Source organism: Coturnix japonica, chromosome 1 (genome assembly GCF_001577835.2).
Source record: "Coturnix japonica isolate 7356 chromosome 1, Coturnix japonica 2.1, whole genome shotgun sequence".
In the NCBI taxonomy this organism is placed as follows: Eukaryota; Metazoa; Chordata; class Aves; order Galliformes; family Phasianidae; genus Coturnix; species Coturnix japonica.
Window position 1 is genome coordinate 59,867,665 of NC_029516.1, and position 26,354 is coordinate 59,894,018.

Below are 26,354 nucleotides of genomic sequence, written 5' to 3' on the forward strand. Positions count from 1 at the left end.
CGTTCATTTTTGGATCAAACACACAAATTTGCTTCCTGAACAAGGTCAGCATGCTAAGAACATGGGAGGATCAAGCCTAAGTTGTGGACTTATATGTGAAGGAATAGCTCCAGGATTATTCTTCTAACCTCCCAATCTAATCCTAGGAATATTTGTTGTATAAGATACAGTGTATCATAAAGGTTTTGTTACAATTGCTTTGGAATGTCCTGTACTCTCCATTTCCTGGTTTTGCCCTGCAGAAGCGATGCTCCTACCTTTCACTTATTACAAGATACCCCCTCTGCCATGCCATCACTCAGCCAGCACCTGCTGAGCTGATAAACAGATCGAATAGCAGGCTAATGATTTCGAAGCACCTGGGGAAGGTGGCCTGTAACACTGCCACATTCTCAGGCAAATGAACTGGAACAATTAAAAGGAAAATAAATGCATGTACTGAAAGACTAAATTGGATACTTTCTTATCTGCTTCCTTCCATTTCAAAGCACAGTGAGTTAACTAGGCCTGACACTTTGGCATCAGCCCATTTCAATGGCACAGGTTTGTCTACCTAACAAAGCCCTTTTGTTTTCTACAGCTGTGAAACCTCAGTGCATTGTAACTTTCCAGTTTCCCAGGTTACCTTGGCACCAAACCATGCCATTGCCTGCAAAATACTTTTAACTGCAGATTTGAAAGAATATAATACCCAATATGAATTGAATTATGGCTTTCAGTGAATTCCCCAGAGCAGCAAGGCAGTGCTTAAAATCAGCTTTGCTCAAGAGGCCTCTGAAAGTCCTGGGCATAACCAAGGTCTACACTCTTTGCTCTGTCACAAACTGTATCACATTTTTCTTTATCATTCTATTTCCCTTGTATGGGAAATTGGTAATCACAGTCTGAACCTCTGATTAATCATCCGAGACAAGTGTTGGGTCAGCTGTGGGAGCACAGGTGAGAGTAATTCAGTTTGACTCCACCTCTCCTAGACCTCATTTAAGGGCTGACCACCACTAAAGGAGCATCTCTTGGAGATTGCTGCTTAGTGGGGATTGACTCAGTGTTTCTTGGCAGGCTGAAGGCTTCCATATAGGTGAATTTTTCTTGTAAATAACCTTTTGGATGTTTACTACCATGTTTACATTATTGTCACTGTATGACCCTTCATTAGGTTACCCTGTTGGGGTTATCCAGTCCAGAGAACTGAGAACAATCTTATTGCTCTCTGCAGTGCCCTGAGGAGGAGCAGTAGAGAGAGGTTCCAGGCTCTGCTCCTGCTACTGATGACAGGAAGAGAATAACACAAAGCTGCCTCGCAATACAGTCAGACTGTATGTAAGGGAAAATGCTCTTTACTATGAGGATAGTCAAACAGTAGAACAGGTTTCCCAGAGAGGTGGCTGATGTCCAGTATATGTCAGTGCTTAATAGGTATTTGGATAATGCTAGATTTTGGCTAGCCCTAAACTGCAATTGGACTTGATTATGTTTGAAAGTCCCTTCTGGATGTCTACCCTCCCCTCCAGAATAGGCTCATCATATGTAATGCTATGATTCCGTACATTTTCAGCTTCATTTATTGATGTAGACAGGGCCTGTGACCAATCTTTCCAAAATAATTAATTGTTAGGAAGTAGCACAGTTAAAGAAACTTTAAACTCTGGAGATAAACTCCTGCTCTATGGAAATAAATAAATAAAAATAAATAAATAAATCTGTCTGATTCTGTGAGGGACAGGTGAAATTCCAAGCACATACACACAGAGTGTTAATAAGATACCCCAAGGCAAAACAGAATATAAACTGACATAACTACCTTTAGAAAATGTACTTCTGCTATTCTGTGGCTTCAGAAGGTCCCGGATGGATAAAATGGCAGTGAATCCATGTCACGTAGACTAAATGGGCAGGAAACATTTGCAACTACTGCAGTTTTAGTGTATAGTATAGACCAGTTGGCCTATAGCATAGAATACATATCAAGAAACTCCCTTCATGCCCTGTGCAGTACAGAATAATAATCGGGACTGGGGCTTTTTTGGTGGTTTTGGTTGGTTGATTTGTTTTTTGGGCTTCCAGCAGCTGTAAACAAATGTCTTAAAAAGCTCTTTTTTGGCCCTCTGCAGACAGACCTAAGGTCCTATGCACTGGACCAAACACTCAGCTAAACACGTACACACTGTACTCAACCAAATATATACGTAGGGTAACATGTGCATGTTACACATGTGTAACATAGTGTAACAGCAGGGTCTTCCAAAAGGGATTTCTCTGGAGTTATTTAAGATCTCTCAGGGCAATGGCTTGCTGATGCTGAACACCAAATGAGTACTACGTTCTTTATAGCATCTCATCTGACAGAAACAAAAGCTGAACAAGAAAAGTACGGCTTTGTATCATTCAGGTAATAATTTGACTAGACATGGGAAGGTATAGGATTTAGCAGACATCAATGTTATGGACAAAATACTTTCAAGTATCATTTTTTACTCTCTGTGTACAAGTTATCTGCTAGAGTGAATGCAGCTGAAGTAACAAATCCTGATAAATCTCCCTTGTCCATGCTCTATGTAAACCTTAAAATATCACCATAGTACAGCACTTTTTTAAAAATTAAGTTTATTTGTATTTGTTGTTATTACTGCAGCACATGATATAAACTAAGTTCCCATTATATTGACCACCTACAACGTGTAAAATATCATACAGTCCTTGCTTGAAAAGGCTGACAACTTAAGTTCATGAAATACTTCGGCTCAATAAAGCTTCACATCTTGTCTGCAGCCAACAAGAGAGATGGCAGCAGAAGGCAATGAAGAATTCCAGGACAAAATCTGGCATCACTGAAGTCAGTTACAAAACTCTCACTACCTTCAGTGAAACCAGGACTGAAACCGTATGCTTCTGCTTTGTACTCCTTTGCTCAGATGAATCAAACCTGGCATATTTCTATTCTTTGTGACTTTGCACCAAGCCCATTTTTCCTGTAACTCCTGTTTATGAACTGCTAATAATATGAGAATATAATTAGGATGTAACTTTGTAAATATCTATTAATCTCTGTCCAGAAGTTAAGTAATTAAAATAAGAAATAGTTTACAAAGATGTGTCCGAAATTTACACTGTGAGGTTTTTTCACAATATATTCTGCTTTGAAATGCTGTCTCGATGCTTATTGTCCTTTTTCCTGCAGTTCTACTGGTGCATTCAATGAGGCATTCCTTTCAGATGTAAGTTTCTTCTTTAGAATAACGATAGTTATTATACCTGGGATAAAGGACAGTCCACGTAACAATGATGGCAGACCAAGGTAAATCCACCTGAAATAAAAGATGCAGTTTGTGAAATATGAGTATTCATGAAAAAATAGCTAAATTGGTTAGCATACGTCTTATTGTGACAATTGTCCAGATGCTCCAAAGTTGGTGCCCTGATCCTGGATCTCAAGGAAGATAAACCAGCACTAGTAAGAAATATATATCAGTGGCAGTGAGATGGCTATTTACATCACTCAGTTTCAGGCAAATAATTTAACTAGATAAGCCAGCCACTTCGCCTCCTTAAAGATTTCTCTAGGGAAAAAGAGAAAGAGACCTGAAAAAGGCAGCTTAGACCCTGAGAGTAAAACTTCCTGGGTAGTCATGTGTTAGCCTTCTTCCAAAGCCAACCTCTCTACACAGTATTATATGGAATTAGTCTGAGGCCATTAGTTGAACAGTGTTCCTGCAGTGCTTACTGAAGGACTGAAAAAGGTATGAAATGTAGTAGTTTAGATCAAATTCCAACTTGTGTAACTATATAACATCTAAATTTCTCCTAGAAGTGAAATCAAGTACTATTTCAACCATTTTATTTTCAAATATACTGTATAAAGAGCCAATAAAAGTCTCCTAAAAAATTGTAAGTGAATGTAATTATTGTACCAGAGAATTCCTGGCTAAAGGATGTTCCAGCATCTGTGACAAAGGATGCACTCAACAAATGAAGCCAACACCAAAGAAATGTGTTTTATCTACTAGAAAAATAAGGAGAGCGCACAATTGCACCTGTATGCATTTAATAATACAGCAAGGAGGCGAAATGAGTATGAAGTAGAAAATATACCTGTATTTGACTATGTCGTATATCCTACATGCTCCTTCTCCGCCACAAGACTTAGTACCCCATTTCATGCATGTGGTGTCTATCAAAGCTCCAAAAAAAATGGGAGATGGAATTCCAGCTATAAAGGATATTAGCATTGTTTTAGTGAATAGCATTTTTATTTTTTTCTGATTAGCAAATGTACCAAAAATCCTATGCTATTTCTTATCTAACCCATCTGCCCTGTCCTCTTCCAGTATGAACCATGTTTTCTATATTCCTCACGTTCCCTTTTCTTCCTTATTCACCTACTTTGTACAAAAGACATTTCCTGTTGCATGTTTAGCAATGCATTCTTTAAAGTATGGACTGTTACGGACAGCAAAACTCAATATTTTCTCTCATCAGTAACCATGACTGTTGGACTGTTGTGTTCAGTGAACACTTGGCAAGAGCAAAAAAAAATACTGATGACTTTCAGATGAATGTCAAATCTAGTCAGCCTATTCCCCAGTATATGAAGGCTGCTCTGAAAATAATACCTCCTGTTTTATTCTGTTAGCCCACAATTCTAGAGGTGGATGCTAGTGGGATGGCAGCAGAACCTTCCCACCAGTATTCCCTTTCTGTGAGGCAGATGGCAACAGAGGGGCAGTCTGATAAAACGACATCTGACATGGAAGTACATGAAGCAAAGGTGTGTCACTGAATTCCTCCATGTGGAAAAAATGACATCCGTTGACATTCACTGACTCCTGCTTAACAGTTATAGAGAGCAGAGTGAACATGAGCACAGTGAAGTGGTGAGTGGTACATTTCAGCAATGGTGACAGCAGTGTGAAAGACAAGTCATGTTCCAAATGGCCATGTGGATGTTTATGAGCATGGTCTGCAGGCTCTTGTTCAGCGCCTGTGAAAATGGATAGCTAACAGTGATGACTATGTTGAAATACAGTGTTCTGTATTTGAGAATTTGCTCTATCAAACAGCATTACTGTGTTCTGTTGTAGTTTCCGTGGAAATACATAGGAGACATTACTTTTGGAATTATCTATGTAAATAAATGACTGTTCTCATTTCCACTGTTGCCTAGGTCCATAAAAAAGAAAAAGGAAAAAAAAAAAACAAACACATTTCCTGTTCAAAGGCACTATACTGAAGTATACTCTTGTTTCATGCTCATGTGGGTCCTGGTGTGATCCATATAGCTGCTGCACACCTAACCATGCTCCTGAAGTGTGCTACAGCGTTTCTTACCAAATACTCTTGCAGATAGTTCATGCATACCCACTCCAAATGATTTTTCTTCAGGCTTTAGAGACCTGTATTGTAATTATATTGCAAGTTGATTAACAGAGGTGACCTTAAAAACATAAATACTTTCTTTTTTTTTTTCTTCTCTCTTCAATCTAAACCTTCATCAAATTAAGTCCAAACCATTCTCATTAGACAACAGTTTGAAAGAGTTCATTATCCTCATCAGATGAAATTCCTTAACTAGGACTGCCAAATCACAAAAGGAAAAGCCATTTATCCAGTATCATCCACTTGGACAGAAGGCAGCATGAAGTCCAAGAATGTACAGTGGTTTAATCAACATCATGTTGACATAATCAAAAAAGAAGTTGATTTCACACACCCCTACATTCATTCAGGGAACAGCTGAAAGCCAAAAGTAACATCAGTGTAAACCTGACCAAATTTAGCACAACACTAAACCTTAACAAAGAACAGAAATGACATAATAGATTTCTTTTCTTCCTCCCTCCATGCACAAACCAAAAGCTTTTATTTCCTGGGGGTATCTGACTAAGAGTAAAAAACCTTTAGGTTTTCTAAGGTAAGGACATTATACTGTACCTTATTAAGACCATGAATCCAGGCATTGCTGCTAAGGAGAAAATGAAGCTGCCAACTAATTGTAGTATTAAAAAGTACTGAAGCATCTTGTCACAGTTTTCTCCTTTGTCACATTGGCCCAGAACTGCAGAGGCATTTTGAAATGGAAACTCTGAAGCTGCAACACAGGTGCAATTTTCAAATACCTGCCAAAAGAGGGTTTTAATCACACAGACTTGTCAAAACTCACACACTGAGAATAACATCCATGCATTTGGCACCTAGCTCACTCTTCCTGCCCCTGAGTATTTTGCACACATGCAGCTGTGGCCTCTTAACCAGCCTACGAGGCACAGGTCCATCCTGTGGTCTGTGGGGTTACAGGCAGGGAGGGAGTTGTGTTGTTTTTACATAGCTGGCACTACACTTCACAAGAATGCCACGATCAAAGGAGCTGTTATATTTCCAGCACTGCCTGCTTACATGGTTCTTCCACTGCCATTAGGTCTGATCCTCTTTTTCATAACCAATATTTGTCTTTTTTTTAAATTTTATTTTTATTTTTAATTTATATGAGAAAAGAGAGGATTAAACCCACGCTATGGGCTTTTATTTTGAACAAAATTTTCTTGTGTGCTGAGTATAATTTCTTATACTATTCTAACATCCCTTCAGATGTTTAAAGAAAAAAAAAAAAAAAGTCTTCTTTGCTATATTTTTTAATTTACAATTTATGTAACTTTCATATTTTATTTGGAATTTCTGATTCTATTCGATGAATTTATCCAACACTACTTACTACCTTACAAATCCGAGTAAAAGTACATCCCCTTATACTGATATGGCTATTTCTCACCTACTGTGTTTCATAGCTGCAGCATAATAGAATTGATGCTTTACCACACTTTTTCCAGTTCCTGTTGAGGCCTTACACCCAGCCAGACAAGATGACACATAAGTGATTCCATTGTTCGCGCAAACCGGGTCCCATACTTTAAGTGTGCAATCACAATCTCTGTTGCAGTCAGCAAGTAGAGTATTTTCTGCGTATGACAACTGATCTAATCTGAAATACATTTAGAAGATGAGAAAATATTTTAGTAATGAAATAACTATAGTAACCCTTTGAAGGGGTTATTATTCTGTTGTAGCTTAAGGGTTGAACCAAGATACACAATCCTACATACCCCTGTCTTAGACTCTGAATGCAGAGTTATGCCTCTGTCTTTCCACTGGATGTTATATTAGTCACAGTATCATATTACATTATATTATGTTATGCTACCTATTAACAGTTGTGAAGGCATAACCTACAGATTTTTTCTCATCTGTGACGTGTATGCTCTTGATTGTCTCTAAGCATTAAATAAAAGTGTGTGATCATTTTCCAGATGCACAACTTACACATAATGATTAATAGCAGGCTTTAAATCAAGAAACTGCAAGTAAGATACCCTCTTACAACTTGTTAGAAATAAAAGTACAGTTAAGTTAAAGAAAGGTTTTGTTTCCCTCTGTAATTCTGCAAACTGCACTGATGTATATTTGATTTGATGAACGTTTTTATTTAACCTGCTGTTACTTGGCTTGAATGTATAACTAAATGACTCAAAGAATTAATTTGAATGTGCTTCTATGTGAGGCTGGAAACTAAAATGTGCCTGTCTCCGTTTCTCAAAACTGTGGAGTCCCTGTCTAATTCATGGCATAAAAAATCCAGGTTGAACCTCAAAGAACATACCCTTCATAGGAAACTGTTAGGCCGGCAACTGGTGAAGTGTCACAGATAGTCCAAAAGGCAATAAAGTATAGAAGGTAATCCAGAAAAGTTACCCAACATGCTATATGTGCAGCCTGGTAGGTATTTATCTTGAATTTCTTCATAAATAAACCTCCAAAAAAGTATCCAAGGCATATAATTGGTATGTTGTAAACACCTATTTTACAAAGTAAAAAGTCCGTGTTAAAGTAAAGAAGGAGAACATCAAAGCTACTTGTAAAGGATAGTTGTTCTGCAATGACTCGTATAGCTCCTGTGACTAAGTAGTTTAACTGAAGTCAGAAATGGTGCTTTAATAGTTCTCTTGCACACCTAAAACATCTACTGAAGTCAACAGCAGCTGTGAATTACTAGGAGAGCTGGAGGGTAGGACTAAAATGATTCAATGGAAAATTGCCATCTGCAGTTGCAGTGTAATTCTAGCACGCATACAGAACGGGGTTTTGGTACAGCCTCCCTAATAGAGAGAAATCCAATGCTGAGCACTCTGAGCATCATGGAATGAAGGAATAGACATTACATTTCTGTATGAGATTACTGAACTTGCTCTCTCCTTGGCTGTTAGATACTTTAATGAAGAAAATAGTGACTGAAAGACATTCAGGAACTAGTTTTACATCTTCATCATATGCTTTTGTTGGCATTGCTCAAGGCAGTGTTGGTTCTGTAACTGTCCTTGACCGTCAGTGAGAATGGAGAAGGTGAGGACAGGGGAAGACTACTGAATGTGAAGATTCTCTCAAAGTACAGTGTACTTAGATAAAGAAAGCAGCTTGTCTTTAAAAAAAATCCAGCAATGTAATATCAGCGCAAAAAGGAAAAGATGATATTTACATGCCTTTGAACGAACAAATTCAAAACACTGTCAACTGAGAATTATAGTAATACTCATAAAGTCTGGGACGTTCTGTGTTTCTGGGATTAAAGAAATTATGCTACTGCTGTGGAAGATAAGCACTGAGTTAAGGAACTGATGTATGGCTAGCTGTATTTTAAGATTTTCCTTCTATGACGATTCAATAAATTCTAATCTAATTAAGCCAGAGCAGTTAAACAAAAGAACACTGAGAATTTAAGAATTGAAAAAGAAGAGCTATAAGAAGGCTCTGACACTTCCAGGGTATTTGCTTTGTGTCACAGCTACTTGCCATTTCTGTTTCCAGATGTACACCACCTTCTTGTCCCTGCTTATATGGAAAAAAAGAGAGGCTCACAAAGAGGCATAAAAAGACAGGCTTTCTTCCCATGGAGTTCTGCATGTGAAAGAGGATCTATTGGTTTCAGAAGGCTAAGGAACATCAGAAGACTGGAGATGATGGAAACTGTTGAAGATCACTGACAATTTTAACTACACATACATTCAGCTCATTTTTGTCTTAAAAGTGTTAACAGTGTTGTTTCTGTGAACATTAAATATACCCTCTGCTTTAAAGTATTATTTTTAAATAAAGATGATATAAGCATTGGTCACTCATACATTCTTAGTGTAAACTAAAATAACCTCTCTGAAATCAGTGGTTTAAGCTTTACATCAGCTGAACTTTCATAGAACCATAGAATCACAAGGTTGGAAAGGACCTGCAAGATCATCCGGTCCAACCATCCTCCTATCACCATTACTACCACTAAGCTACTAAACCACATCTCATAGCACCTCATTCACATGTGTCTTGAACAATAGAATCATAGAACCACGAGGTTGGAAAGGACCTACAAGATCATCTTTCTGGCATAATTCAACAGATGGGAAGGGGACTATTCTTGACAGAAAATTAGGAGATTCTTAGCAGAAAATGCATGGCTATTTAGAAACGTTTTGTAGTGTGGAATCTGTCATTTACAGAAGCATTTTCACATAATATGTATATGTGTGCATACACACATGAATATACACGTATATATAAATATATATATATATATATATATACAGAGACTTTTAACAGAGAGATGGTAGAACAGAATGAAGCAAATTTACCAATTAAAAAGATGGCATCTGATGCAGATTTTCCAAATTGCTGTTCCAAATATTTAGGCATGAAGGATATCATGCCAATGAAGGCGCTGAACTGTAGCACAGATATAACTATAAATAACATATAAACTGGGTTGCGAAGCAAAGCCTTGAGGTATGGGAAGAAATCTGGAATGAAATAATGTAATGAGTTAGTGTGATGCTTTATGAAATTAATCATCTGTTGTTCAGTGTTGATAAGAGGAAGAAGAGGGGAAGGTGATTCCTAAATGGATCAGGATAATTCTTGTGCTTTGCCAGACACCAGAGCTCAACATGTCGACTGACACGTTTCTTCTGCACAAAGGTAGCCTCATGTACACTTATCCCCAGTGAGCCTACTGCTTATGAAAATCATTTCAGTGTCTGAACTTTGCACATATGAACTCACAGCATCAGCTACTCCACTACCTTTCCTACTGCTTACCTCAGCCCATGCCCTAAAGCATTCATGAAAATCCTTTTTTCTGCAGCTGCCAGGCAAAGGGAATACAAAGAGGGAGGGATGCAAACACACTAGGCACCTATGATTACGTGCTACAGACATGTGATTACTGACTTTGGTTATTACAACTGTTGGCAATGTGGCAGAAAAGGCCTAAAAGGGATGTGCCTGCAGTCATTCCCATCATATGCTCAAAGTCTGCATTTTCTAGTTTTCTGCCAAGTCAAACACTGAGAAACTAACTTATACTTTCTCTGACTAATGTCTTTTCTCTGTGTTATGTCTATTAATTATCTGAACAAGAAAATACCAAAAATAAAAAAAAAAAAACAGTCCTCTTTTCCTGATGTTCTCTATTAACTAACGTACTGAGCTAGTATCAGGAAACTGCAGGAAAATGTGAGCTTCTGCAGAACAACGATAGTAGTTCATCTGTGCACTTATATTTCCAACCAGCACAAAAAATATTAGATTTGTAAAAACAGCTTCCTGCAGGTATATAGCTTCCCAGGTTTATAGATCTGAAAAACCACAGATGTGAACATTACTAACAGTAACATGAATAAATGTAAAGCAAATAGATTTTTGTTTAACAGTCATTAAATGTTTATGAGACTCTTAAGCACCTGCCTATTTCCTTTTTGGCATTAAGCTGGACTTAAGAAACGCACAAGCCTTGTGCTGCTTTCTGGGTTTGCTACCCAGTGAATGTGCATTACAAGCATCTAATATCTGCAGCTGATTCAAAGCTCACCAAGGTGCAGTATTCACAACCAGATTTCAGTGCATTAATCCCAGCAGGAAGAAAAGCTACAGATCTATATTCATGCTGCAGGGAGAAAGGGGTGAATTCAGATCCTGCATCAATGAAGCCTTCTGCCTCTGTGAAGAGACATTCTAAATGCTTGCTCAAATTCTTTGTACTACAGAGAGTAGAAAATCATAGCATGTACTTCGTACCTTGGACATATTGGTATTTTTAAAAATGCATATTGTTCACACCCTAAGGACAAAAGTAAGACAATAATAAAACATGGTATAACCTGCCTTTAGCAATTTCATACATGGTCTGTTTAGTTTCCTTTTGTTCATTTTCTTTTAATAGTACTCCTTCCTTTTTACAGGTCTCCTCAGATTCATTGGTTTCCCCTTCCTTCAAAAGTGACCTGGGCAAAAACCAAAAAGGTAGTCCTGCAAGAAAATTCACTAAGGCACAAATCAAAATGCCCAGCCACCATGCTCCAACCCAGCGGACATCAGTAGGTGTTATAGTTAGCTCCCCTAAAAAAGAAACAACAACAAAAAAGGCAATGGTATCTCAGTCAATTTATAAATAATTTTACTTTCATTCTTTGTTTTTCTGATTGGCTCTGATGTAATTTATTAAAAGCACTTTAAACGTTTAAACTGAAGCTGATAAAAGAGAACAAATAATTCCCAGTCTTCTTCTTAATTGTCTAGCAAATTTCATCATTTCAACCATTTGTGCTAAATTATTTTTAGCCTTTTTCTATGACGATGCAATCATACATCAATTTATATGCAGATTCATTCATGTATGTGTGAACTCAGGTCTTTTATTGGATTGAATACCATATTGGCTTTTCCCATTCTAAAAGAAATACCAGCAAATTAAATGAACACACTTCATATTTGAAGTTCATTCAGCACTTCATCTTGCTGGTTGATAGAGCATTATGCCAACTGATTTACATAAAACATTTTATATATTCAATGTAAGATTTCACATACTAATCCATCACCTGCATCTACAGAATCCAGATCAACAAACAGTTTTGCACAGAATGATGCCAGCAAGAAACCAAGAAAGGGGCCAATTACTGTTGCAGTATGTAGACAACCTGAATACAAAAGGAGAAAACATACAAAATCAAAACACAACCATAAATATTTTGTTGATATAATTCTAGATGCTTAGAGTAGCTTTACTGAATAAACACTTAGAGCTTAAAATGACATTCTTTCAACAAATAGTTAAATTACAAATTCTACACTACTACTGTTTCATTTCAATTTAATCCAAACTTCATTGTTTAAATGAGGTAATGTCTTTCTTCTCTCTTCTTCACCTTTGTTTATTTCCAAGTTTGTTTGGGGAAGAGGAATTAGCATGATAGGAGAGGTTTACCCTGGTAGAAAGGTGAATTTTCTGTTTTGGCAAAATCCTCCAAATATGAAATGCCTAAAGGAACAACAGGAGTTTCACCCATTCCTCGTATTAAGTTTCCAAGCATCACAAATATCCACAGCAAGGACCCAGGCTCCTTTTCACACTCTGAGAATAGAATAAGAAGCCAGAATTAATGCTTTGATTCCACCAGCTACATTCTAGAGATGTAGACAAACAGACTAACACTTAAAAAGTAGACTAACAGTTAAAACTGTGATTAGTATATCAATATTATACATATACCCTATTTATAGATCATATATTCTATATGGATATAAATAGTTGCTATACTCAAAAGGCTCCAGAATAGAAAGAGGTTATTGCACTTGCTGGAGTAGAGTTCAGATCCCTTCTGTCTCCATGCTATATCTTGTCTAAACACCTGTCAATCCAATCACTGCATAAACTAAGACTCTTCCTGTACTCATCTGCCTCATCGAAGCTGCTATTTTCCTGACAACTGAATAAAAAATTACTCCTGAACAAGTGTGATGTAGGGATAAATTTATCTTGTCTCACAGATCACAGAATCACAGAATCACAGAATTATCAAGGTTGGAAAAGACCTAGAAGATCATCCAGTCCAACCATCACCAATACTTCCCAGTTAAATCATATCCCCCAACACAACATCCAAATGTTTCTTGAACACCTCCATGGTCGGTGACTCCACCAACTCCCTGGGCAGTGCATTCCAATGCCTGACTACCCTTTCCGAGAAGTAATACTTCCTAATGTCCAGCCTGAATCTCCCCTGCTGCAGCTTGGAACCATTCCCTCTAGTTCTGTCACTGTCTACATGAGAGAAAAGGCTGACCCCAAGCTCACTACAACCTCCCTTCAGGAAGTTATAGAGAGCAATAAGGTCTCCCCTGAGCCTCCTCTTCTCCAGGCTGAACAATCCCAGCTCCCTCAAGCTGCTCCTCATAAGGCCTGTGCTCCAAACCCCTCACCAGCTTCATAGCCCTCCTCTGAACGTGTTCCAGAGCCTCAATGTCTTTCTTGCAGTGAGGGGCCCAAAACTGAACACAGTACTCGAGGTGCGGCTGCACCAATGCCGAGTACAGGGGGACAATCACCTCCCTGTTCCTGCTAGTAACACTGTTTTTGATGCAGGACAGGATGCCGTTGGCCTTCTTGGCCACCTGGGCACACTGTTGGCTCATGTTCAGCCGAGCATCAATCAGTACCACCAGGTCCGTTTCCTCAACACAGTTCTCCAGCCACTCTGCTCCAAGCCTATAGCTCTGCCTGGGGTTGTTGTGGCCAAAGTACAGGACTCAGCATTTGGTCTTGCTAAACCTCATCCCATTGGCTTCAGCCCAGCTCTCCAGCCCATCCAGATCCCTCTGTAGGGCCTCGCTACCGCCAGGCAGATCCACACTCCCAGCCAATTTGGTGTCATTAAGGTCTTTCCAGCATCCTTTTCTGTTTCAAGATTAATGCCAACCTGCCTTAGAGAGAGGCAGGTCTCCAGCCCTGCAATATGAAAGCAAATCCTTGGAATGGCAAAAATGATTTATATTTGCTAGGTAAAACTGCTATTTTTATCTCACACTAATATTAAGCTATGTGTTTTCATATGAAATTAAACAGCAACACGGACACACTTATACCTATATTTTTCATCTAGAAAAAAGCTTTATTTAAAATGTTTTCCTGCCAGTTCATAGCATGTATCAATTTACTATGCTCAAGTTGCTGAGATCTCATATGGAACATGTTTCAGATACTGGAAATAAAACACTTTGTTTCATCTTTTTTAATTAAAAATATAATAAATAGCTTGAACTGATTTCAGTAAGAATGCATTCCTTTTCAGATTTTTCTACAATATTCCAAATAAAGGTTTTTCAACTTGCTTCAAGTTTATGTCATAATTAAGCGATGCAGTAGAGACCAAGCTTTCAACAGTCTCCCTTAGAATCATAGAATTATAGAATCATTCAGGTTGGAAATGACCTTTAGTATCATCCAGTCCAACCATCCACCTACCACCAATATTAGCCACTAAATCACGTTCCTCAGTGCGATATGTACCCCTTTCTTGAACACCTCCAGGAACAGTGACTCCAGCACCTTCCTGGACAGCCTGTTCCAGTGCCTGATCTAGCTTTTTGAGAATAGGCTCTTGCTGATATCCAAACAGAGCCTCCCCTGGTGCAACTTAAGGCTTTTACCTTTCATCCTATCAGTAGTTACATAGAAGAACAGACCAAACCCTACCTCCCTATAACCTCCTTCAGGTTGTTGTAGTCTTGGTCACCTGGGCACACTGCTGTCTCATGTTCAGCTGAGCACTGACTAGCAACTGCCAGTGTACATGCATGTTTCAGTCACCCAGGTAAGTTTCAGTCTAGTTTATATTATTTTCTTTAAAAAGATTTAGGAGCTCCTTTTTTTGTTCTATCTTTATTTTTAATTACTTTATATCTTGTGTGGTACAGTAAAGAAAAAGAACCTAGTTCCTTCTATCCACTGTCCAATGAATAGCTTTCCAGCTCTTTACAGTGTCATAGTATTTCAAGTTTTAAAAAAGGAACATTTCTGAGAATAATCTTATGTTATATTTCCATGAAGTGAAACAATAAGTATATTAACCAAGCTGTTTGGATGCTGTGGAAACTGCATGAACAGGAGCTACAGCTGTGGAGTCACAGGCTAAGAGAGAACAAGGCTAGGAAATCTCCTGAGCACTAGTTTTTAAGCCTGCAGAAAGTACTGATCAAAATTAGGATCTCGAAAATAAAGAAATAAAAGTGAGCTAATAAAAACTGAGGGAGAAGTTGTAGTAGGCATAGGAAGAGTCATACCTGTTGATGGTTCCTCTGTACGTAAAGAGAACATGCTTTGGTTAACATGGCACAGAGAAACAACTGAAGAATTCTCCTGTGGTACAACGCTGCTTTCAATATGATACCTGTTTGAATCAAAGTAGAACATGTAAAGATTGAGAACAAATACAAGAGGAGCCTCATAAATGTGTTTCATGAAGCTACCTGAAAGAGCACCATTCAGCTATAGCTATAGGAAAATCCATATAAATAGGAAATCCACTTCAAAAATGAACTCAGAATTTATAACAAATCACACAAGGAACAAAAGAACTGTATCAAAAAACTAATAAAGTGCTTGATCTGGACAGTTACCTAGTTACTGGTCTCTGGCATAACTGTGTTACAAATGTTTCAGTAGAAGATGGTGAAATACCTTAATGAAATCCCTCACATCATCTTTTCCCCTTTTCCCCCTATGTTATATTCCAGTTTACACCCTAAGCAGAGGGTGCCACCAGGGCTGTCAGAGCCATACCACATTAGGTGTAACAAGAGTAAAGGACCTTCTTTTCTCAAAAATAAATCTCATTGATTCGAAATTAGACAAGCCTAAATGATTATCTTGTTAAGCCAAGGAATAAAAATATTAAATTAAATTTAATTTAATTTAATTCGGAAAGTCCATGCGAGTGGTAGCACAAGAAGGCAAGGCAGAGCAAGTCAAGACAAGGCAAGGTGCCTAGCAGAGTGGTGACAGTCCTCAGGAATGATGGCTGACTTTTGAAGCCATCTCATAAGCAAAACAATTAAAGAAGTCGCTCTGCAACTGTTTTGTCACACATGCTCAGCAATTCCTCACTCATTCAGCAATCACATTCCAGTGGGAGGAGTTGCATGTTAAAGTATGTCAGGATCACAAGAAGCTGTTGTGATTTAACCAAATGTGGCAGCTCCAGCCCAGGGCTGCTCCTGCAGGGCTCTCCATGGGCTGCAGCTCCTTCAGGCCTCATCCACTGCTTCACCTTGGGCTGCTCCATGGTTGCATGGGCAAATTGGCTTCATTTGGTATTCATTCCTCTGGCAGCAGCAGGTCCCTTTTGGAGCCACTGGAACTGTCTGAGATGGGACAGCTCCTGTTATGTTCTCACAGAGGCCACTCTGCAGCCCTCCCTCTGCTAACAAAGCCTTGTCCCATGAGCCCTATACACCAAAATACTCACCTTCCAATTAGGAAATGAGGAAATGATGTCAAAAGACAGCCAAATGCAAAAACTGTGCAGCCCAAAGCAATTAATTTGGGTCTGTGAAACTTTCCTCCAAAGTAACTCACAAATGCTATCAGCAGCAGGTTACCTGCAAAAAGAACCTGGTTCACATTTACAAACAAAGGCACTCTCTTACCTTTTAAAGTCCAAGAGCAATTCTCACTATATATTGCTAGCTCACCATCCACTACTTCTCTTGACCTATAAATACAGTAACTAGACAGGGAACTGGCTAAATGGTGCAGTAATACCCTTCTATCTGTGATATTCTTCTGGAAAACTTACATCACATGAGAAGAACTTGAGAATAGGAGGCAGAACAGAAAAGGTATTATGGTGGAAGAGGAGGTTTTTGGCCACACCAGTTGAGAAGTTTATCACAACTTTACGTAGTGATTAGGCCCAGGACTGCAAAATAAGAGCTGCTTTGGGAAGTTGCTCTCCTATTAATTTTAATAATAGTTTAAGAGGAATAAAAATATTCTGTAACTAGTGCCATTTAAAAATTCATATGTGATTAAAAGAATGGAATGTCTCCTTCTCTACTTTCACAGTGCAACTAAGAGATGTCTGACGTCTCACACCATAAATTAAATCCTGCAACAGTAAAAATTCACTAACTGTTTAACTTCTAGTTCTGTGATCTTTTTGTCAAAACAACTAAACCGTATCTCTGACTGGTGAGCATAATGTTCTGAAAGAAAATAGCATCCTTTTTTATGCATGATTGCTAGACTGAATGCACTGAACCAGTAGCTTGAATGGAACTTGAATACATGTATTTGAACATTCCTAATAAGATCTTATGCCTGCACTTGCACAGTCCTAATAAATACTTCATGCCTGGCACATACGCATATCCTTAATCATTTTAAACATTAATATGATGATTCATAGTTACTTTACATCTCTGGAAATAAGAACACTGCAACTTGCTATAGAAAAGTATATATGAAAAGATGATCTATTTAAAATCGTAATGTTTTTACTTCATCAATCATATTTTATATAATGTTATATGTAAAATATTTTATTTTATATTATATTTTATTTATATAATTTTATATAATCTCAGCCATTTAATATTTCTTAAACTCTCCTTCTTATCAAAAGCAAGAATATATTCTGGGTATTCAGTCTCTGTCATAACACTGAGTTGCCCCATAAGACTTCTTTGCAGGCAGCAGCAATGGTATCACAAACAGTTTCTCCTACTTGAATATGCTGAAAAGGGCCTTGTGTCTCTTACTCACAGCATGTACGAGCCTGTGCTGGTCATTTCCTCAGCTGAGTTAGGGATCATAAAGATCCAGACTCCAATTTTAAGAGCATAAAACATACTTTGACTATCTCCACTGAGCTGGGTCTGAAACTCTTAAGTCTTTTGTTTGGCTTTTGTGGCAATGGCAAGACTTAAGCCTTTCACTGTGCAGTAAAGCTCAATGACAGGTTTGAAGAGTGCTAACAGTAGAAACCTTATTTGCAGTTGCATGGGTGTGAAAAATTACAATACTATTGAGTCTGAGTAAGGAAACAATCCATGCCAACTAACTTTGAGGTCGCTGATTGAAAGAACTGTAAAAATGCTAATATGAACTTACATCCAAACTGGGTCTGTGCAATCATTGTGTTTTGTTATTTATTTACTATAAAGTTTATTAAATAGTTATAGTTTGTTAGTTGCTCTGTCATAGTGTGAGATAAGTTAGCTAAACCAACTGCTCATCCTAAACATCCTCATATAAGTTGTCCTGTTATTTTCCAAAATACTCAGTGTGTAAGTATTAACACAGACAGTAGAAGAGAGTTGGTCACTATGCTGTCTCAAACATCCACTGACAGATTGCTGATGGACATGAGAGTCACTAATACATAGTAAGCCAACATTTTATATTTGCAAAGAAAAATAAATATTAAAATGAGTAATTACCAATTTCAAAGCTTCCATTAATGATCCCCACTAAAGATGCTGGAATATTGAATTGCTTCTCTATCTGTGTGTACATGCTGTTCAAGTAAGCACCAGTCATCGTTTTACCAATAAATGCAAATGCCAGCGCCAGCAGAAATAACTAGGAAGGGAAGAGTAGATTGTATGAAGAATTCAAAATTATATATTTAGGAATTTACATGGTTGTTTTCCCACCAGATATGTGCAGATAAGTAAAACAATTGAATATTTTCTGATCTACTCATTGAGGAATATAACACAAACAATGAGGGCATACTTTGTTTCTCATTTGCTCCCAGTTACCAAGACTATCTCCAGAAACCTTAAGCCCCACTTGCCCAGCCAAGTCAGGCACAGCACAGCCTCACCCAGCCAGACCCTGATGCAAGATTTCCATCTGCAGGGCTGTGGAACACCTGCAGCCTGAGGGAATAAAACCTCCAGTTCTGGGTGCAAAGTTCTTGACACTCTGCTTATCTCAGCAGTTTATAGGATTCTTGCAGACTTAAGATCCTTGCCTTTGATAGAATTACTGGATTGGGTAGCTCTTTTGTCTTATCAGTAGAGGTCATGAGCCAATTTCAAACATTAGCAGTAAAGAGTGTCCTTTCTGACAAGAATCTTGTAGTAAGTGACAATGAGAAAAAAAATACATACATATATATATACACGCACTGCATCATTCAAGTGCTTTAAATTTTAGGGTTATTAATAAACATTATTTAGAAAATAAAATTAATAGTATTTTTAAATACATCTACTACAATAGCTAAAAATCATGGGTAAAATATTTGGGCTTTGAATTCCTCTTAAATCATGCTACTTTGTAATTCTTTATAGTGCTTCTGGACAGCTTGAATAGTCTGGGGTTACATTTTTACTTCCATGCCACAATTGGTTCATTTCACAAGTTTATAAACATACGGTAATTGTGCCAGACTAGAGGGATCACACAAGTTCAGAGGTGGAAATTCAAAGAAGCAATCAAGCATATCTCTAACACATCACAGAGTTCAGGGACATAAAAAGCAACATGTTTGGTTACAAGTTCACTCAACCTCAGTGTTCAAAGCATTAACAATAAGGAAAGAAACAGGCCATTCATTTATTCTAGATTTTAACTCCTGCTGAATGACTGCAAGTAGATGTGGCTCTGCTCATACAAAACTGCTAAAATATTTCTGTACCTTAAGCCTGGAAATGCCACAGAATTTGTCGTCTGCACGTGGTTTCCGAGTTTCTTTCATGTTGACTTTCTGAGTCAATCCTGATGTCTGAATCTGTCCTACTGATACCTTTGTAGTGTTGAAAAAGACAAAAGAAAACAACAACAACAAACAACAAAAACCCACAACCATTTTTGTCCTGCATTTGCAAAAATAAATCAATCAATAAGTATAGGATTTTTCCTGAGATACTTGATATTTGATCAGCCTCCTTAAATAATTGCAAACCAGTATAACAGTGGATTCCAACAGAACCTATAAGCACATGCATGTACATTTTCTAATTGTGAAAACCTGACCTAAAATAATTAACATAACAGCTAACTATTTCACATCAGATGGTCAATGATATACTATAGTTTCAGCATTGTCACACAGCAGGTAGGGATGAATTAGAAGTATGGTGAGATGACACCTGAAGGAAAGGTATGAGAAGATCAATGAGACAGATGCATGAAACTGTATAAAAATGGTGAAAAATGGCCACAGGCCAACCAGAAAGTAAAGAATAGAGAAAAGAGACCTTCTGAAGGCAAAGTAGTTTGTAATTGTCTGTAATACTGCTTTTCAGTCTTAATCACGAGCATTTGGATTGAACACTGGGAGGCAATACTCTGAACATTTGTGTGACCGGCTGCCACGTACCTGTCTTCTGTGGTCTTTAGTGCTACCCCTGTCCTTGCTAGCCATACAAAGGACATTTAGTTCTGCTCCGCAATTTCTGTTGAGGCATCAGCTCTTCCACTGGCACCAATGTAAGTTCATTAATTTCAATAGAAAGTGAACTGGAGCCTAGTCTCTTGGCATTAAAGGCAGAAGTAGAACAACAGAAAACTACACACGCACACACACAAGAAAAAAACAAAGAACAACCACAACAAAAACCCCAAGTTATGCAAAAACATTCCTCCCTGCCTACATTTAGTCATCTCCACCTTAGGTTGACGGGTAGAGCTACTTGTACTGCTAAGCCATGTGCTTTCTTACACATTTTACATATTTCCCAAAACTTTATTTAAAGAAGGAACAATATACTCCAGGGACTTGAAATATACTAGCCTCTAAAAGCCCCTCCACATCTGCTGCTTACCATGGGGAGTTAAACATAAAGAAAATCAGTCAAAGGATCCTAAGAACTACCAGAAAGAGTTTATTAAACTCTTAAAATAACTCCAGTTATTCAGTACAGTTCCCTACTGCCTGATGATGTAAGCTGAAGAAAACCAGAGCAATTCAGAGCCCTACCTTACAGTTGGGACAGACAGATGCTCATTTCCCCTGTTTCCTCTTAGATACACTTTCAAACTTCTACCTTGCATCACCTTCTCTTCTCAGCATGTTCCACTTCATGGCTAGGAATCAAGCTGTCCTTGACAAGTCTGCCAGTAGAACTCAATTGCCCTTTCACATTCTTCAGCACCACATGCTCTCAACCAATCTCTTCACACACTAATTTCTACAACAATGTTAATCCTCTCAAATGTATTTCTTCATTAACTTGATTCTTGCAAATTCATGGGCATGAACTCCTTCCATAGCCACCCTTACATTTCCAGTCTTTAAAAGACTAACACATTATTGTACTGTTCCTGGAAATACTTAATTTAAAATTAAGTGTAGTTGATCAGCAACTTAGGCAATTGATTCTGTTTTATAGTTTGTATTTCTGCTTTGTTTAAGGGTGTGTGCTCCTGCTGTGTTCAGTCATCAGTATCAAAATGTTTGTAGAACAATCAGGAAATAAGGCCTAGCCCATACAGATCCATGAATGGCTGGTCCTGCTTGACCAACTTCATTTCCTTCTATGACCAGGTGACTGCCTAGCGAGAGAGGGAAAGGCTGTGGATGTACTCCACCTAGACTTCAGGAAAGCCTCTGTAACCTGTCTTCTACAGTATTCTCCTGGGGAGGCTGGCAGTCCATGTCTTGGACAGGTACACTCTTTGCTGGGTAAAGAACTGGCTGGAGGGCTGGGCCCAGAGAGTGGTGGTGAATGGAGTTAAATCCAGCTGGCAACCAATTATGAGTGGTGATCCCCAGGGGTCAGTATTGGGGTTGGCCCTGTTTAAAATCTTTATTGATGACCTGGAGAAGGGAATCGAGTGCACTCTCAGTACATTTGCAAATGACACCAAGCTGGGAAGAAGTGTTGATCAAGCCCAACAGAGCTATATGGACAGTCTGAATCCATGGGCTGAGGCCAGTGGAAAGTGCTTCAACAACACCAAGTGTTGGGTCCCGCACTTTGGTCCCATGCAGCACTATAGGTTTCGGGCAGAGTGCCTGGGGTATTAGTCAACAGCCAGCTGAACAAGAGCCAGCAGTGTACCCAGGTGGCCAAGAAGGCCAACGGCATTCTGGCTTGTATCAGAAACAGTGCTGCCAGCAGGAGCAGGGAGGGGATAGCTCATCTATACTCAGCACTGGTGAAGCCACATTTTGAGTACTGTGTTCACTTTTGGGTCCCATCACTACAAGAAAGACACTGAGGCCCTGGAGCGTGTCCAGAGAAGGGCAATGAAGATGGTAAAGGGTCTGGAGTGTGAGTCTTGTTAACTGGGATTTTTCAGTCTGGAGGAGGCTAAGGAGAGACCTTATTATTCTCTAAAACTTCCTAAAGGGAGGTTGTAGTAAGGTGGGGTTCTCCCAGGTAACTAGTGATAGGAAGAGAGGTAATGGCCTTAAGTTGCACCAGAGGAGGCTCTGTTCAGATATTTTAAAAAGTTATTCTCAGAAAGAGAAGTTGAGCACTGAAAGTGTTCAAGAAAAGGGCAGATGTGGCATTGAGGGATGTGGTTTATTGGTCATGGTGGCTGCGGGTTGACTAAATGATCTTAGAGGTTTTTTCCAAACTTAATGATTTAATGATTTTACAGCAAAATACGCTTATACAGCTTTGCATTTTCTCAGAAATTTTGCATAGGAGTTTATATCCCATATAAATTTTTTATGCCTTTTCTTAATGTCCTTTATTTAGACTGTAGTACATGTGATATGTCAAAAGATGAGCAGCAGACAAAGAATGCAGTCCCTATATCTGTCCTCTTCTGCTCCTCAGAGTTGGCAGTAGGATTATGTTGCTTGTTGTACCAGTCCCTGCATTTCACTAGTGCTTATGGGACACATCAACTAGCTGTACAGATTTTTCTTCTGGTGCTAAAGTGAAGTTATTTCCTTCACTTGGGTCATCGGAAACATCACACTGCCTCTCATTCAATTACTGAAGACATAACAGCAGTGATTGCTTTCACCACCCTTCAAAGCATGAATTACTACAGAAAAAAAATAAAAATAATTTTGATTTCTGTTTGACTGGGAAGATTATTAAGTGTGTGAACTGAATAACAAAATAGACAGAATTATGAATACCAGTTGTGTTCCTGAGGTTGCTTTCCCCAGCTTGAAAATATTTTTTATCACATTTGGTCAAACAGAACTGAAGGCAACACAGTCCAAGATTCTACATCATATAGATGCAAATGTGTAAATCATTACATTGCATTTACTGTGGTGCTTTTACACCACAGTTTAAAACCACTTTACAACTCACACTGCAGTTTCTGTGACTAAAGAGGAGCCAGTAGTGTTTTCTATCCTGTCTCCCATCTCTCTGCCGTGCACTCCCATTGCTTATTTTTCACTTCCCAGGTCCTCTGCAAACCTCTAACTTGTTAAATAGGCAGAACTCAATGGACACAAAAAAAAAACTGTTTTCCATGTAGTGAACTGATTTGAACTACTGAGTGGTTGAACAGGTGTCAGAAAAAAAGCAAGAAAGTAGAACAAAGAACTTGAGAAAAGAGGAGAACATGAGGATGAAAGCAAAGTAGGAAAGGGTGAAGAGAAGAGTGCCTCTCTGAGCACCAGTGATGCATTATGTCACCTCAGATATTTGTAGAGGAATGATCTCAAGTAATAACCTTAGCTGCCCAGGCCAGCCCTGAACACAACTCTAGAGTCATCACAGTTGTAAGGAAATTATCTCCTTCAGTGAGCGTCCACCAACATTTCTTCAGCCAATAGCAAGACGAGAGAAAGTTTACGCTGCAAGGATATTCACACAGGGACTAAATTTAGTAACATTCCACTTAGGAAGTCTGCATGGGCCGGGTGAGACTGTATTTATCCAAATGTTTGCCCCTCAGGTTCCAATTCACCTACCAGCTATAACATAAAAACCTGCACCCAAATCCTACTCATAATATCCACTGAATTTTCAGGGAAGAGGTCAATAAAATCCCTTTTACAAGATCTTATTCCTTCATCTTCTGCACTGAATTTGGAATACATTTATGCAGGCTAAGAAATTAGTTGTCAGTAACATCACAACTCTTCCAGCCACTTCCACTACAGAAATGAATTTCCTTTCTCTCATCACAAGCAACCAGAAAGACCATCAGAAATTAGATAGCCCACTTGCAGAAGAAAGCAACTTTGAAAAGTGCATGAAGAGCTAAAGAGCACGATGCAGATGGTTTCACTACAGGCTGCAGTTATAAACTAAATGTATGAAGCATGGGAATTTAATGTTGTTTCTGCATTAGATATTGAAAAGGGGGAACTGATCTGAAGAAGTAGAGCACAATGTATTTGTATTTTGTAACTTGTCTTTAGAAATAGCTGATGCGAAAAAATAGAAATACCATATATATATATTTGTAGCATATTTTAGAAAATATAGATGCTGAATTATGCGATTAGTTCTTGCTTGCAAAACTGCAAAAGTTTTTAAATGTTCCAAATAGTATACATATAGTATTATGGACTAGAAAGCACATTGTACGGCTATTCTGTTTGGATAAAAGACCCTCAGCAAAAGTAAAACAGACTTAACAAACATCACAGAAGTCAGGGCCTTTACACAAGGCTGCGTAGCCTTGCTCTGTGGGTAGGCTGGGATGGAACAGGCAGGCATCAAGACGCTCCCCTCTAACCTCCTTCCAAGCTTATCTCTAGGCAAGGATGAGCAGATGTCCAGAAATAATGACCAAGTGTTGAATGAGCAAATGTGAGAAGTTAACTAATTAGAAATATATGCTTAGCTAGCAAAAATTTATGCTTATTCAGTATCTGTATGTTTAGCTGAGAGTCAGGAAGATTCTGAACCTAAAGTACTCAGACAATGAGGAACCAGGAGAGAAAGAGATAAGCATCGAGTAATAGGGCATGAAAGATGTAACGCTGTTTTCTGTGTGCTCTCCTGCTTGCAGGAGGCCCGCCATTGCAATTGCAAATAAAATCTGCTTTATCAGAGATACCATCCTGATAAATTATCTGGATATTTCCAGCAGAATGACATTGGATATAATTTAACCTAAAATAAAAAAGCATACATCTTGTGTGGATCAGAGTAGGCATAGGCCGTGTGGCTGACAACGGACAGGCTATAGGTGAGAGGTGGGAATTTAGACCTATTTGCACTACACTAAATCCATAACCATGTTACAGTTTTAAACAACATTTCACCTTAATTAACAAATAAAAAGGAGGGGATAAAAAAAGGATACATGTGGATTTCAAAGTCTTGGAAGCAATATTCCGCCAGCTGCCTTCCCCAAGTCCCAGTGGACCATCTTATTTTCAGTGTAAAACACATCATTCATTTAATTCATCTTAGTCATTTGGGTAAACAGATAAGTTCACATCTCATTTACAAGTCAGATTAAAAATAATGAGGTAACTAATTATTAGCAGAGAGCAAACAGAGTAGCTCTCAGAGCTTTTAACTAATTTATCTTAGTAGTTGCAAAAAGTTCTTTAAAATGTTTCACTAAGCACAGTTCAAACTGTTTCCCAAATGTAAATACAACAATGTTGGGTTGAAACAAAGGGAAGGAAAAGATTCTTGGGGCAAAACAATCATGTACTTACAGTTTGGAGAAGATTTTCAGAAGAAATGACAGATACTGCACTCTTAAACTTTGGCTTTTATTCTGAAGAGTTAAAAATTAACCCAAGTATAATTAATTGCAGATTTTTTTCTTTTGGCAGTTCCAGATGTTCATTTCTGAGTACTCACACAGATACAAAAGTCACAGGCTAAAAGAGTGTATAGATCTATGTACGTTTACAGGATGAGGCAATGTCCAAGCAAAGGATGGCAAGAGGTCAGGCTGAAAGACAGAAGTCAGTCTGAGTTTCTCACATTTGGGGAGTCTGTTTAGGCTGAGTTATTAGATGGGAAGCAGCACAGGCATAATCACTGGCTATGTTTTGTTTTCTTGGAATCGTTTGGAAGAGAGTGTATCTCTTTCCATGTGGCATAAGGCACCTGTCTCTGAAGCATAGTGGCATAATATCACTCTTCCCAGTGTCTCCAGATGCAGGTCTTTTGTGTTTCTTCTTAGTATAACGTCCTGGATCAGTTTTTGAAGTATTTAATGTTGACTATGTACTGAATAACTTAGGTGTTGTCAGTTCTGAAAGGAAGCAAAGATCCTAATAACTAGGCACTGCAATATTCACAAGGGTCACCCTTGCTTTTAGGACAGTAGTTGGGTGATGTCAGTGCACTGTGCAGAAGAGAGGTACAAAAGCTGCCCGTGGTCACACACCGCTGGGGCAGTGCTGCACGCTGGGTGCTGCTAGTTATTGATTAGTGGATGTTACGAAACCAAAGAGTGGAAGGTCATGTGACTGTGATAAAGCAGGCAGACATCAGACATGGACTCAGGAGAGATACTCTCAACTAGTGGTGCTGAAGCATGCTTCCCCCGTGACCCTAAGTATCTTGATGGCATACATTCATGTGTGTTTCTCACACAGGAATGCATGTGGAAAAGCCTAAATGCAAGGTCTGAA

General features: G+C 38.6%; 1 protein-coding gene across 7 annotated transcripts in view; it reads right to left on the reverse strand.

The window, feature by feature from the left end:
* Positions 1-2,583: 2,583 nt before the first annotated feature.
* The window catches only part of LOC107316629 (solute carrier organic anion transporter family member 1A2-like), a 50,315-nt gene continuing 26,544 nt past the window's right edge, over positions 2,584-26,354 (reverse strand). Inside the window, exons 1-15 of one of the 7 annotated variants that reach the window (XM_015868378.2) lie at positions 25,425-25,983; positions 19,515-19,622; positions 18,307-18,448; positions 16,332-16,464; positions 15,148-15,254; positions 12,293-12,439; positions 11,907-12,005; positions 11,191-11,424; positions 9,663-9,827; positions 7,649-7,844; positions 6,808-6,973; positions 5,929-6,113; positions 5,326-5,390; positions 4,090-4,207; positions 2,584-3,305 (exon numbers count right to left, since the gene is read on the reverse strand). In XM_015868378.2, the coding sequence (XP_015723864.1) occupies positions 3,158-3,305; positions 4,090-4,207; positions 5,326-5,390; positions 5,929-6,113; positions 6,808-6,973; positions 7,649-7,844; positions 9,663-9,827; positions 11,191-11,424; positions 11,907-12,005; positions 12,293-12,439; positions 15,148-15,254; positions 16,332-16,464; positions 18,307-18,448; positions 19,515-19,574 (1,965 nt within the window). In that variant the 5' untranslated portion in view covers positions 19,575-19,622; positions 25,425-25,983 and the 3' untranslated portion in view covers positions 2,584-3,157. Of the gene's footprint in view, positions 3,306-4,089; positions 4,208-5,325; positions 5,391-5,463; positions 5,731-5,928; positions 6,114-6,763; positions 6,974-7,648; positions 7,845-9,662; positions 9,828-11,190; positions 11,425-11,906; positions 12,006-12,292; positions 12,440-15,147; positions 15,255-16,331; positions 16,478-18,306; positions 18,449-19,514; positions 21,535-25,424; positions 25,984-26,354 lie in introns of those variants that run through there. The other 6 variants (XM_015868369.2, XM_015868362.2, XM_015868387.2 and 3 more) reach the window with 6 other exon arrangements.